Source organism: Rhinichthys klamathensis, unplaced genomic scaffold (assembly GCF_029890125.1).
Source record: "Rhinichthys klamathensis goyatoka isolate OS25496 unplaced genomic scaffold, OSU_Roscu_1.1 h1tg000613l_1, whole genome shotgun sequence".
NCBI classification, from domain to species: domain Eukaryota; kingdom Metazoa; phylum Chordata; class Actinopteri; order Cypriniformes; family Leuciscidae; genus Rhinichthys; species Rhinichthys klamathensis.
This window is the reverse complement of record NW_026607066.1, coordinates 64,434-79,369: the sequence shown is the minus strand read 5'-3', so window position 1 is coordinate 79,369 and position 14,936 is coordinate 64,434. Positions and strand designations below refer to the sequence as shown.

Genomic DNA, 14,936 nt, shown 5'->3' with positions numbered 1-14,936 from the left:
TGATTTGGTGGATACTAGCCAATATGGCAAAGATTTGTTTGAATGGACATCTTGTTGTACAGGAGAAGCAATGTTGACTTTTTAATACTACTCATTTTAATCCTACAGAATGGATTTGATGTCATGTGTTTTGAGTCAGGCCCATTTCATGAATTTTAAATGCAACATCCACACACAATTTTATTTTTGATCATGATTATTGTAGGTAAAAGTGTTTTCCTAAGAAGCTGATTGTACATTCACATATCTAAATTTGTTCAGTCCAATCAAGTCATTCCTTGCAGACCGCTGTCATGGTGAGTTTTTTTTTTCTTCCTTCTTTCATGTTAGGTGAGTCAGGACTATCACTTGTGGGTTTTTAAAAAAATGGTGCATCCCTTGGACATCCCCTATTTTGTTTATTTATAAGAACAGGTTTAATCTAAAAATACTCATTGAATTTGTGCTCTCCTATTAGTGTGAAGTTAAATTAAGGGGGGGGGAAAGTGTGTTAACAGCAGCAGCACACTGGTTAATTTGTTGCTAAGGAAGCGTTGCCTGTTGTGCAGGAAAGAGGGATAGCAGTTTCCTGTTATGAAGAGAGGTTTTTAAAGAGCTGCTTTCCTCCAATCAGGCAACAGATGAGCAGAAAGGAAGCCTGGCTGAAAGCATTTATTTAGTAAAACTGTTTTTAGAACCGGTTTTAGGAACATTTGTTTAACCAAATTACATGAAATAGTCTTTGAAAGGCTACCAACAAAATTATTGCATTATTTAAAAGCCTATTTTTTAAACACAATTAAGTAGGGCAATTATTTAAATTTATTGACTTAAACCTTATTGATAGAAAATTTGGCTTTAATCGTCAGCTATGTATCCTATATGTAGGCTATGTCCGAAGTTTTAAGCTATACAACTAAATAGAATGACGATGTGGTAGTACAAGCGCAGTTTGATTAGATATTTCGAGTTATTTTCCTGTGAGAGCAAGAAATTCTCTCAGATATCCTCTAAATCGGATCCTGAAACATACCATATCGTTGCAGTAGCCTAATGGAGCAATTGTTCTTGAAAGTGCCATACGCCAACTGATGGTTATTGGCATTAGATGTTTTTCTCTGTGGTTTCGGTCATCGATCCTTGTATTCCCGTGAGGGAGACTCGCTGTACCTCCTCAGGAAGCGCGCGGAAAACACCTTCAGTCTCCACGCGCAGATTGGAGAGTTCGCGCATCTCTCTCATTCCTTAAGGCGGAAAGCGCGCGGATCTAAAGAGACCTGCTGCAACAGTCGATAATAAAACTGATATTTTTGTTGGCACGGCGTCGAATACGTGATGAAGTGTTTATTGTTTACTTCTCAAGCTTTATGACAAATGTCCCGGGAGTAAGTTCACGGCACCTCTGGATATATACTGTTGCTTCTGCGGAATATCAAGGAATAATGTGGAAATATTTCAGATGCCACGGTGGATGACATCCGACAATGTACGCAGGTATGAAACCAAATAGTTCTGAGTTAACTTTTCAATACTGTTAAATTGTTTTACTTTTGCGAATGTGTGAACTTAAGCATATAAATAGACAACATCCCGTTCTGTTCGATATTAAAGAGTATTGAATGCATGCAGGCTAATAGTGAAAAAAGTTTATAAGGACAGGAAATAACTGGGTTTTTTCTCATATACAGTTACACTGTTTTGACGGTGTGTTAAATTACTAGATTTTAAGAACTGTCATATATAGACATTTTTATTTTAGTCATATAGTTATTATGAACGGTGATGCTGTATTGAATGATTTTTTTTCTAACACTAATATATGTTAGTTCTAATAATATTTATAAATGCTCATAAGTTAATTTATGATTTTGTCACATTATGTTAATTCAGTCTTTCTGAATTATGTTAATTCAGTTTGTCCTGTTCACTCAGCTGGTAGGTTGACACAAATAAAAATGGTTGACACTTTAGTTAGAGCCCATATCTGAGATCATGCACTGATGGCTTTACACAGTAAAAGAGTTTGTTTCTCCCTTTATTCCTCCTATTGTGTTTAACCATTTGTTTTAAGTGAATTCTTGTTGCATAATTCATATCCTGTTATTTTGCCAAGGGGACCTTAGTTGGGATGTTGATGTTTCTCTTTTTATTGTTCTTCAACGCACTGAAACGTCCTTTTCAGCAAAAAAAAAAAAAAAAAAAACAGTCTGGGGGTTGTCAGGGGTGGGATTTATCACTGGACAGTGAATCATGGGAAGACTGACGAGAAGGATGTGTATTTGTGTTGTGCAAAACTGTGCTCTTGTAGAAAAAAAATGGGGAAGGGGTTCATGGAGGAGACAGGGTGCACTGTAATGTCCTTCCCCTTTGCACTTCCTGTCCGCAGTCCTTCCAGGAGAGTCTGCTGGAATAGTTAATTAGTCGTGTCAGGAAACAACATCTTAGCAGGGTGAGCACCAAGTGCACGGTGAGTTTAATAGGACGTGCGTCAAGGCAGGTAGCAAATAACAGGAAAAGACCAGGGGAGTATGAGTTTTGTTAAGAGAAAGGGTGTGTTTCACCAAAAATGGCCCTCAGGTTAACGCTTTATGAGAAGATGCACTTCAGAGTTAATTGCTGTGATGTTATTAAAATACATTATTTATGTGGCTTTTTTTCACTTTGTTTTGTGGTTGTCAAAATGATGTTCAGTGTGACTGGATTGAGCATATAATCACTTCATTAAGTTTTAAGTTCAGAAGTTGCTGTTCGTCAATCAAATGGTCAATGTAGATCAATCAATATGCTTCTTTAAAGGAACAGCTGAACTCATAATGGCATGATTATAGGTTCTTTCATTTATTTCTATTGCAAAGATATCCAATTCAACAATGAAATATTATCTTCTTTTCTCTTTCTATTTGCAGATTTTTAGCAGCAATTCCAAACTTCTCAACCAAAGACAAAGCCATTTGACTATAACTGTGTGCTCCACCCTGATGTCAAGGCCTTGTCCTTCCACCCGAGGTCCTAAACCTCCTGTGGCACCCAAACCAAGGCTAGCCTCTGAATTGAGCCAAATCATTGTGGGTAATGGGGACATAACATCCTCTGATAGACTGGAGCTGAAGCAGGACAATGAATCAGATGTCACACAGGATGAAACCGATGCATTCAGAGAAAACTGTACTGATGATCACATGGAGAGCGAGTTATCTGAAAAAGACTTATCTGACACTAACCATGACACAACTTATTATAATGAAATAGAGGGAGAATTACAAATGCCAGCAGATGAAACAGTGGGAGAGGATGACGGTAAAGATGATATTACTGAAGTGCCGCATGCAGCCTCTTCAAATTTGTCAGAAATGGTTGATGAAATTCTTGATTCAACAGATGAAGACCACAGCAAAAACACTGATGATACCAAGCCAGCTGAAAATAGAGAAGATTCTTATAATGTACTTGAGGACACCTGTGCATGTTCTGAGAATGAGACACCTACTAAAGATCAGCCTGCAGATGAATGTCAAAGTCCGTATGAAGAGATTGAGGAACAACCATCAGACAATTTTCAACGTGCCAATGATCAATATGAAGAGGACAATAGAGCAGCTGCAAACTGTGTTCATCATGAGGCAGAAGAAGATCAGACTGGGCTTTTTTCAAAGGCTACAAACTGCAGTCAACCCTCACTGTGTGAGGAATACCCTTATGACATTATTGGCACAGTGGATGATAACAGCACTTGGCAGGCTGAACGTGCAACCAAAGACCCATCTGGACGCTTCAGGTTTGCAGAGGAGACAGAAGATGCATTCGAGCCCTACTCTGTCATTGAGGTTGTGCCAAGTGATTTGACATGCACCTCTGATCCAGAAGCAAGATGCACTGATGAAGAATCCAGCAATGAGAAACCAATGGACTCAACAGAGGGAACATCAAATCAAGAACCTTACTACGTATCATCGGAGGATGTGGCAGAGTTGGAGGAGGAACAGGCAAAATTAGAAAATGGTGTCTTGCAACCTGTTTCTGAGGGTCAAGAGATGACAAAAAACGAAGGAGCGAATGACTATGCTGATATTGAAGACCATGATGGGGATGATCAGCAGGTGGAGTGTGTTTCATCTGAAGATTATGTCGAGATAGGAGACGAAGATGAGCCAGTCAACATGGAGAGGAAAACCAAGTGCAAAAGTATAAGAGAACGATCAGCTAGACGGGGACAAGGCCTCTTGAATCAGAGGAACAGCTGCCAGCCACGTCTGAGACTTTGCAACATCACCGTTCCTGCTGACTTAGATTTAGGCAGAACTCCAGAACTTACAAACCGTTTGGTTTTTGCCCATACCACGGAAGCATTTGAAGAGGACATTGAAGAGCTGGACTGCCATATTGTGCCTTTTTTTGAGGAATCGGACACAGAAAGTGATGAACACATTTACGAGGAGGCTGGCTTTGACTCAGAAGGTGAGAACTTTATCTCAATGGACAGGAAGAGCATTGTGACGAGATCTCGTTCGCTCTCTGGGAAAGTACCTGGATATGTTCCTGAGACTGTGCCTGAGGAGACGGGCACTGAGTACCAATCTCATGACTACTACACTGTGGCCTTGGATCAAAATGGAGATCCACAACCCAAGCTTTCAGGTGAAACAGAGGCCAACCGAATTATTCCCTCATTAAAGCCAAGGCGCTTTCTTCTTTCTCCTCGATCGCTTTCTGTTGAGGGCAGAGATTTGCCATTCTCAGGACACTTTGAGGGTGAGAAATCTCCTAGAGAGGAATGCAGATTGCAAAGAAAAGATGACACACTTTCTTTGCCTTGTGTCATTACTTCCTCTGGAAGCTTTTCTCAAAGAAGTCACCAGTCCTCCAGTGGTGTGTCGACACCTACATCTTTAGTCGATATCCCACCGCCTTTTGAGTTAGCTTACATAACTAAGAGGCCTGTGACCAAAAGCTCTCCATCTCTTCTAATCCAGCATGAGTCTCCTGACAACCCCAAAAAGAAGACAACATCATTTAAGCGTTTCTTGGCTTTAAAATTTAAGAAAAAATCAGAAAGCAAAGCCCGTGGAGATGGCAGTGTCCGCTCCTCAAGGTCATCATCTGAATCTAGCCACCATGGGCCCATTCGAGTACTGGAGCTTGATCGAAGAAGTACAAGTGGTTCCCCGCAGCTTCAGTCCCATGTGGGAAAGCCACAACACAACTCAGAAACACCTACCACCTTTCTGCTTTACAAAGAGAGGCAAAGAAGGCAAGGTGCACCCAAGAGTTACAGCAACAGGGGTATAGCCAGAGTGGAATCCTTTGAGGACCGCTCTCGGCCCCCCTTCATGCCCCTACCTCTCACGAAGCCTCGCTCCATCTCCTTCCCAAGTGCAGATACTTCTGACTATGAAAACATTCCTGCAATGAGCTCAGACTATGAGAATATCCAGATTCCACATGGGCGGCCCACTCGGGCAGTCACTATTACAGATTTCTTCGATGACCACAATCGGACAGCAGCACATGCCAATGAGAACGATGGCTATGTGGACATGAATAGTTTTGCAGGAATAGAAAACAAGACCACCACTCAAGAGCAAGACACTGAAAGGTATAGTCAGTCTTTTATAGAACTACATAATTAAAAATGCATATTTTCCACATCATGATAATTATAAAACGGATTAAAGAGATCTGAAATGAACTATAATAGCAAGACTTATTTCTGTTTAAATCACCAGACTGTAGCATAAGATTGTCTAGAGAGTTATATTTTGAATGCTGAAACCCCTTCCTCTGAACACAATGGCAATACCATCACACAAGTCTGGAGGAAGTGCTGGCCAAAACAATGTTAACAGGAAATTAGGCAAGTGTTTGGTCACTCTGATAGCTCAGCTTGCACCTCTCTCTGTCTCAGAACACTTTCTGTAATCTTCCTGACTGAATAAACGAGATTTAAATTATTACAGATATACTAGACGACTACATCATGAAATATTGGACAGATAGATGTACATACATTAGGTCTGGGGGGAAAAAAATAGATTTCTTGATTTTAATCGATTCTCATTTTTATAAACTGTTATCGATTCTTAAATCCCAAGAATCGATCCTTTAGTTTATCCTGTTTTCAGTTGATGAATGAACAGAACATTGTAGCGAGCCTCCCATCCAATAAATCACAATAAGCTCTGTGCTTTGTTACTTTTGATATGAAAAAAAGTGTCAGATTACGAAATCTGTCCATTTTATTATGCAATTCCAACAGTAAATACCGTTTTGGTGCTTTTTAATGTGGCGTGATGATCGGAGTTGCTGACTCAGATCAATCGAAGTGGCATCTCTTTCACTTTACTACTAGTTACACCATGAAATAAACATAAATGAACACTAGAAGGTATGATAAAAGATGCAACTTCAGAACAACTTTACGAAATCTGTATCATATAATTGCTCAATTAGTGTTTCAACCACGGAAAGATGTAAATAAATGAGCTTGTGAACAATCTGTCACATAATGTTACATTTACCTTGTAAAGCCATCCAGGGAACGTAAACTTGTTAGTTAGCTCAAAAAATTAACTTTAGAGAGAAGCATTTGCTAAATAGTGTATATGCACCATATTACGTCCATCAAGTTTTTACGACAGCCCTCTTCTAAATGTTTATATTTCAAAAAACATAATTGTAAAGTTAGTATTATAACTTAATTATTGTAAAAACTTCCTTGTGCGTAATTTAAGTGTTTGTCTACAAATCAGTAACAAATTACAGTTCATTTTAACCTTCAATATTACAGTAATATAGTTCCAACTGATTCCCTGTCTAGTTTAGTTGAGAGATTTTCTTTGAGAAAATTTGTCTTGTACTCTACCTGATATACATCCAAAATAATCAATATCGAATCGAATCAGAATCTATTCAAATTGCAAGCTTGTGAATTGAAATCGAATCGAATCATGAAATGTGTGTCATTATCCAGCCCTATACAGTATACTGGATTTTTTGGACAGATGAAGTTGCAAAAAAGTTGTCCATGTTCACTAGTAATTAAGCAATATCACACTCACAATTGTGAAATTTGGCTTGCATCCTTGCCGATATTCAGCACAATAGCATGATTGTTAATGTGTTATTGCTTTTTTGCTAAAGTTAAAAGCTGAATTACTTACATTTTAGACACATTATGGCCCAGTTGTGTTTTTAATTTTGCAATGCAAGATCAACTGGCTGGAAAGCCATTAACTGTTATATAAATTAATTCAATTCAATTCAATTCAAATTTATTTGTATAGCGCTTTTCACAATACATATTGTTTCAAAGCAGCTTTACAGAAAGTGCATTTCAGAAATGTACATAGAAGAATATAGTTAGTTAGTCATCATGTACTAATTTAGGGCATAACATATCGCCGGCGTTGAGTCGTCTCTTCACAGGCGTCGAGTCGTCTCATCGCAGGTGTTGGGGCAATTAATAAATTAGTGTATAATGAAACAAAATGACTTGCCAAACACTTACGCTGTGGGTGCTGTGTTGTGCATGTAGTAGTGGAGCAGCCTGTGGTATTGAGTTTCATTGGTTGAAAAGATGGACTATGCTTGCAGGGTAGCTTATCTGATTTTCTCATTTGCAGGATTTGATGGTACATTTGTTGAAGTACCCTATCTGTGTGATAAAGAATACAATGCAATAGTTCAATGATACAAATAGTATGGGAAGAAAGTGGATTAAACGTCAAGGCTATTTTTCTCCTTTATTGCAATGCTCTCACAGCCTGATGCAGCTGAGTGGAGGGGAATAGATGAGAAAACCGGTGGAGAGTTTTCTGTTCTCTGCATGAGCATTTTAGTAGCATGTAGTGTTAATAAACCAAATTCCCCAAGTGTTTTTCTTTTATTGGGCTTTTGGGAGATTTGAGGTTTTAGAGTGGTTTAAAGACAGATGACTTTCTGACCTTCTTTTGACCGTATGACCCTCTCTGCTCTCACTTTACCACCCTAGAGTCATCATTAGAAACCTCTGCTCGATTACCTCCAGTGTAGTCAAAGACCGTGACTGTTTCAAGTGGCCTCTGGGTTGCTTTTTAATCCGATTTTCAGAGAAACACATGGGAAATTTCCAGAATTGCTTGTAATGTTGTTATTCTCTCCATTGTTTATCACTCACATTCAGTTTCACATGCAGTACATGCAGTTTTTGGAAAAAAAATATTTTTCATGATTCTATCAGAGAACAGAAAAGATGTTGTTGCAAGAGGGAGGGGAATTTTTTTTGATTAAAGAATATGGGCCCTATTATAACGATCTACGGTCTAAAGCGCAGGGCGCAAGTGCACTTAGTCCTAAAAGTCTTTCTTGCACCAAAAGTCCGAATGCACTTTTGCTAGTCTAACGACGGGAAAAATGGTCGGTGCGCGCGGTGCATGGTCTAAAAGGGTTGTCCCTATTCTCTTAATGTATAATGGGTGTGTTTTGGTTAGGTCTTAGAGGATTTGCAGGTCTTTTACTTCAGTCTGTGTTTTCAGCTTTTACCAGTAAATCGTTATTGACTTATTTTTGAGTACTAGCCTGCTAGGGATGGTGTGAATACTCACTACTTTTGGATATTACCCCTGGCTAAAGTGTTTATGTGCCACACTTTTGAGCATCCTCTATTATTCAGAAGATGATATGGGAGCCAGGGACCTTTTTTCTGGTGACATTATTGACTCATTGCGTTGCCGTGCAATCTAACAGCATTGCATGCTTGCAAATGGGTCTATGTGTCTGCACCATTAGCCGCTCTGTGTCCCAAGAGAATCCTCCGTCACTGCTGATGTTCTGTCTGTTTTTGTTTGTCGTATTTTGAATGCCTGCAGAGAAAAATTGACATTGCCACTTTGGTGGATGGAGACACAATGACAGGACAGTGATTGATTGCAGATGTATAAAGAAAGAATATTTTTCATGCCCAAGCCAATCAGAGAAACGTTTTGTACTCTTTGCTGGTCCCAAAGGAGAGTGGGTAGAGTGAGAAGATGATTGAGGAAAAATTTTGAAACTCCTTTTTATAGTTATAATTAGCAACTATAGTGTATAATATTGACTATTGAACCTCCTATATTGTAGAAATATTCTAAATGATTAGTTTTCAAAAGTATTCATATACTAGAATTTAGTAATTAGAATCAAATCATCAATAATAATTAAAAATGTTTCAGTTAATTTTTTGTTTATTCATGCGTTTAGAAACTGCCGATTGTCTAAAGATCTTTGCAGCATATATTATATTATATTATATTATATATCATATTATATTTTGAGTTGTTTTTGACCCTTCATTCTCTTGATATGTCTTGATTATTAGTATTATTATGCACATTATAGAATAAGAAAATTAACAAACATACAGCAAGCATATCAAAGAAACATAAATGTGTTCTGAAAGCTCTCTGCATTTTAATGCTCACAAAACTTGGGTGTGGGTCTGGCCTGGCCTGGTCCGGTCCGGTCTGAGTTGGGCCTGGTGCCCAGGGCTCTCAGGTCATTGCCAGGTTATCCCAAGAGAAGACGCACCCAGCCAATGAGCCTCCACACTGCTGTTTACAGGAAATGCAGGACAAGGGCGAGGGGACAGGGTCAGTGGGATGGGGTGGAGACAGGCAATACCGATCTCCCAGACTCCCCTGCGACCCAAACAACAAGGCGAGGTGTGGCAGTCAGGAAAGCAAGGCTACCACAAAGATATTGTTGTTGTCATCGTTCCCAGCTTTCTTCGTGTCTTTTCTAATATTACAGTAAAGGCAGGGGTCACTGTTTGACTTGAATAATATTTACAACTTAAAAATGTAACAGATATTTGTAAGAAAGCAGATCCTTTGAACTGAATGTGACGAATTTAAAAGCATTTAACATTAAAGATAAATTAAATGATTCTGAAAAGATGACAAAACGAACAAATATCCCTGATGATGACAGAATTTTTATTTTTGGGCGAGCTATCCCTTTAACACCACCAAACTAAAACCAAGCAAGAATAGACATCTCTCGGTTCAACCAACACAAACCGTTCTTCACTTTCTCCTCATCTGCATTAAAATACGTTTTGTTAAATGAAGTCTGGTAATGAAGTCATCTCAGCGATGCTTATCTTCTATAATAGCACTATTACACAGATTCAGACAGAGAAACACCAGGGTTTCTAATGTATATTTTATTATCAAGAGTTTAAATCAATTGAATTACATATAACAAGCCTCAGGGAAGCATCAGGCAGTAGGACATATAGGTGTGTTATAGGAAATCATTGCACTCTCTGTGTAATTTTCAGCAGTAAATTTAGCTCATGGGTACCTTAAAGCAAACAGCTTAGAGAAGTACTTTGCTCTATAATTGCTCCTCATAAATGTTAATGTTGAAGAGTCTGGAGGATTGTGTAAATCGTCACTTTTGGCTGATGGAGAGATTATGTACAGTAGGGTGGCAGAGATGAATGCACATTTTACATACACTTGACTTCAGAATTTTCCAATGGCTTTTTGTATTTTTTGTAAATATGTAAATGTTTATATTTTATATATTACTTTTTATTTGTATTTATTCTATTATTTCTCACCAGAGTGAAAATGCGTATTGTTGTGTCGTGACAATACCCTCAGCATGATGCAAAAGATACAAATCATATACCAGTCTGAAAACCAGATGTTGATAAAAAAATCTATTTTGTTTCATCCTGGAGAGCTGCATATGAGCAATTTCAGTTCGAATTTATTTGAAAGACCTGTGTTTCAGATAAATAAATACAAAACAGCTTGCTTTGTCTTATGCTACCTTTCGCTTTCACTGAAAATGGAGTCCTCAGCTGGTGAGATCACTGAAGATTGTAGTGACGTCCTGCCAGAAGGCTCCTATATGCTTCATCTGGGGCCTTAAAATGAACTGTCACCTTAGCTCGCCCAGTTCAGCTGGCTATGAGCAATGAGCAATTTCCACTTCCACCTCCAGACATTGTGTGTGTGTGTGTGTGCTTTTCAGAAGCTTACAGTGTCCTTGAGTAGTATGACACCCAGGCCCAGCTGAGCACCTCTAAAGCGTTTATATGACAGTATACGCACACACTGATTTTTATTGCTTTTAAATTTGATTCCGTTAAACAATCTTTTAAAACCAAGAATGCAAAAGTCTGAGAGATTCTTGCTGTTGCCTCTAGATAAGTGTAGGCGCAAGTGCACTCAAAGTTTCCCTCATATGTGCCCTCCACGGTATAAGCAGCTTCATTGTGCATATTTGCATATCCTCAGGGCTGCATCTTCTTTTCGGCTTTAAGTGCTCACCACAGGATCACCAAGCCAGCCTTTCATGCCCAACCGTAAACGTCCTCGCAATCTGGCCCCAGCCATCCGTGTTACTACTGTAAGGAGGAGCAGGGGAGGAAAAAAACAAATTATTCTCACCAGGTCTTGTTTAAATGAAGAGGGGGAATTTGTTTCTCCTTGGCAAAGGGTAATTTCTGCTCTGCTGGATACCAAAGTGCCCTCTAATTCAAAACATTTTTTTGAGACGGTTTGTTCCGTTGTTTTTGATTTGGAGAGATTGGATGGTTTGTTGTTTGCCACATGCAGTGTTCTGATCGTAACAGTTAAGTTTCTCCTCTGGGCTCTGTTAGACACTGTAATGGTGGTGGACTTTCATTAGAGATTTAATGTTAATTTAAACGTTATTTTTAGTCTAGGAGGAAGGCTAAAAACTAAACTCAGCTCACGAAAGTTTCTGTGCATGTATTATGTGGACTCATAAGTCAAGATAAAAATTGGTGCTAATCCCTTTTCAAAACGAAATTAAAATTTGTGTGAAAGCCTATACGTACAGTACTAACTAATCCATAATGAGTATAGTGCATCAAATGAACTATCTCTCATGTTTTCATCTATTCTCAGTGCCTACACTGAGCCTTTTCCTGTTGGTCCTGTGTCTGCCACTGTGTCCAATGAGGAAGATCATGGACGTACATCTGAAGAAGAGGACGGTTGTGGAGACCACTGCCATGATCGACAGGTTAGCTAACAATTTTATCAATTTGCAAAGGCTTGTCAATGCTTACTAGTAGTGGTACATACACTACCGTTCAGGTTTGGATTTGATACGTTTTGTTAAAGGTGCATTATGTAATATTGACAGCTAGTGGTAAAAATGGATACTGCAGTCCAAATTCGAAATATTGGAGAGAGTTGTTTGCCCCGCCCCCTCCTCCTCAGGCTCAACGCTCACATGGGGTGCTAGATTGAGGACACGCAACAGCAACGAGCGCAATTGACAATGGAATGCAATGAGCCTTACACTCTATATTTATCCGCATTTTAGTATGTGTTTTAATATGCCTCTGGTCATAGACCTCTTTAGAAGGGTGCCGATGCTTTTTAGTTCTTGTAGACTATGCGTTCTTTGACCCAGTTCGTTTGCTGGCTTTCATGAATGCAATATGCTATATCTTCTGCCACCTGGCAACCTGCGGTGTTGAAATACTATTGGATTAATTGGCAGTGGGCAGGATCATACTGACCAAAACAAAAACAGACATTCTGACTCAGAATTCATTGTTTTTCGAAAAAAAAAAAAATTTGAATTTAGCATGTTTCCTAAATCTCTGCAAACATATTTTAATGCTTTAGTACAGTAAAAAAACAAATACTGTTATAAGAATCCTGTAAAAGTGTATCACAGTTTTAACAAAAATATTAAGCAGCACAACTTTTTTCAACATCTATAATAACAAGAGATTTTTGAGCACCAAATCAGCATGTTAAAATGATTTGTGTGATATGTGACACTGAAGACTGGAGTAATGATGCTGAAAATTCAGCTTTGCCATCAAAAGAATAAATATTGTATAATACAATACCAAATAAATGCAGCCTTGGTGAGCAAAATATACTTTTTTCAGAAATATTAATCTTACTGACCCCAATCTTTTGAATGGTAGTGTATTTCAAATTCAGGGCCTGGGAGTCTGCAGAAAAATCCAGAGAGAAATATTTCTGATTTATTTCAGAACAAGATATTACAATGTGTATCCTTTCAAGAATTTATTGTACTTGTAGGGAGTTTTTTAATACAGTATTCTAAAAAAACCTAATACAAAGTAAATACACAATATTTAATGTAATAAATACAGTTTACTATATTTGTATACTATATCACAAGTACCAAGTAATCGTTTTATCATCGCATCGCAATCCTTTGAATCGTAATCGAATTGTGAGGTGCCAGGAGATTTCCACCCCTACTAAGTATTATATAATGTATTAAAAATATCAGACATTATTTAATATTGCAAACATGTTGTTTTTATAATACTTAAAAAAAATTAATGTATAAATGTGTCTTTATAGTTTAACATATTAATCTGCTTATATTTTTTATAAATTTTAAGAAGGCTTAAACTCATCCTTTTTGTGTCCCTGATATCAAAAACGTTTATAAACTCTTGTGTTATAATAGCCCACAAAAATAATGTCTGTCAGTTTAATCTTACACTTTCCGATCTTGTATACACTTTTACTACAGTACCTCTTATAACCTTCCCTTACACCATTACCTGAATAATCACAGCTTTAAAGTATGTAAAAACAAGGAACCCTCCCTGTTGAAGTGGAATTCCCTGCGTGTGCAATTGTCTGAGATCCAGGTTCATACATCTCCTGGCAGTCAGTGTAGCGCTGCAGTGAGAGCCGGACCCCACCCCTTCCCTCTGCCACTGTAATATCAGCCGGGGCCCCGGCCTTGTGACGCCTGCTTCCTTGTTTTCTTCGTCTTTAAAAAGAAAAGAATATCTGGGAGTAACCTGTCCCGGCACAACAACAAGCTGGAAAAAAGCCAGCTGCACTTTACAATTTGTTTCATTATGGATTTTTATGCATGCATAAAAATGAGTTTAGCCCAGATTTTGACAAAACTATTAAAATCTAAACATAGATATGTAGAGTATTAGCAATTATGTTCCAGTCGTGTTCTCCTAAATATGTCCATTCAGTAGTAACACACGTGTTCAGACAGCTGTGATTAGCTTGCAAATCAATGGTGGATTTGTGCTTGCCATGAACGCAGCCTCTCATCCATAATGCATCTGTGCTTAAAGCGGCACGTTCAGGAAAGCTTTCTCATTTACGTTGTGGTTTAATGAAATAATCAGTCTTCTTTTGACAGGGTTGAATGAGAAATTAGATCAGAATGTCCATCCCTTTCTCACTCTGTCTCCATATATGTATCTATCAATACATTTATATACAGTATTAATATAATCTATTTATTTCTATTTACTCAGTGTTGTAACTAAAAGCTGCAAGTGTACTGCACTATGTACTCTTACAACACTGGGTCTCTTCATTTATCTCTCATGGCTTTCTTTTCTGTCACTTTCAGATTGATGGCCGATCCAGAGCCTACTACGTTGCCAAAGACCTGGTGGACTCAGAAAGAGAGTAAGTGTTTGTCTCTGTCTGGATTTGAACACATTTCAGATACAGACCAATTGTGTCTCATGTGATGTCCTTCAGGGATCTTCTTTATCCAGACCCTGTCCACATCTTTATCACTGTCTATTCTTGTTCACTCAACAGCTCCTCTGATACTCAAACTGACAGCCTATTACTGGACTGTCTGCCTTAAGTTATTGCATTTCAGCAGCGCCTCAATGAGTCATTAAGCGTGCAGATTTATTAAATGCGATCCGATATAAGCAAGCCTGCTTTTTCTCCTAAGCCCTTCAAATCTATGTGTTATGTATCTCAACTGACTTCATAAATTGACTGTTTAAATGTTGGTTTTACTTAGATGATCAGGGATATATCTGCTTGACAGAATTGGACAGGTGTTTTGTTCTGTCTTTAAGAGTAAAAAAATAATGTCACCTCTTTTCAATTATCTACAGACATGTGAAGGCTCTGAAGATTCTTCAAGAGGTATGAAAATCTGCTTTTTTTAAATATACATATATA

At 38.3% G+C, this 14,936-nt stretch overlaps 1 protein-coding gene across 2 annotated transcripts in view; it reads left to right on the top strand.

Moving 5' to 3' along the window:
• The first annotated feature begins 885 nt into the window (after positions 1-885).
• fgd5a (FYVE, RhoGEF and PH domain containing 5a) overlaps positions 886-14,936 on the top strand; it is a 48,551-nt gene continuing 34,500 nt past the window's right edge. For both annotated transcript variants that reach the window (XM_056240781.1, XM_056240780.1), the window contains exons 1-5: positions 886-1,473; positions 2,886-5,572; positions 11,880-11,997; positions 14,362-14,420; positions 14,870-14,900. In XM_056240781.1, coding sequence (XP_056096756.1) covers positions 2,958-5,572; positions 11,880-11,997; positions 14,362-14,420; positions 14,870-14,900 — 2,823 coding nt within the window. In that variant the 5' untranslated portion in view covers positions 886-1,473; positions 2,886-2,957. The remainder of the gene's footprint in view (positions 1,474-2,885; positions 5,573-11,879; positions 11,998-14,361; positions 14,421-14,869; positions 14,901-14,936) is intronic.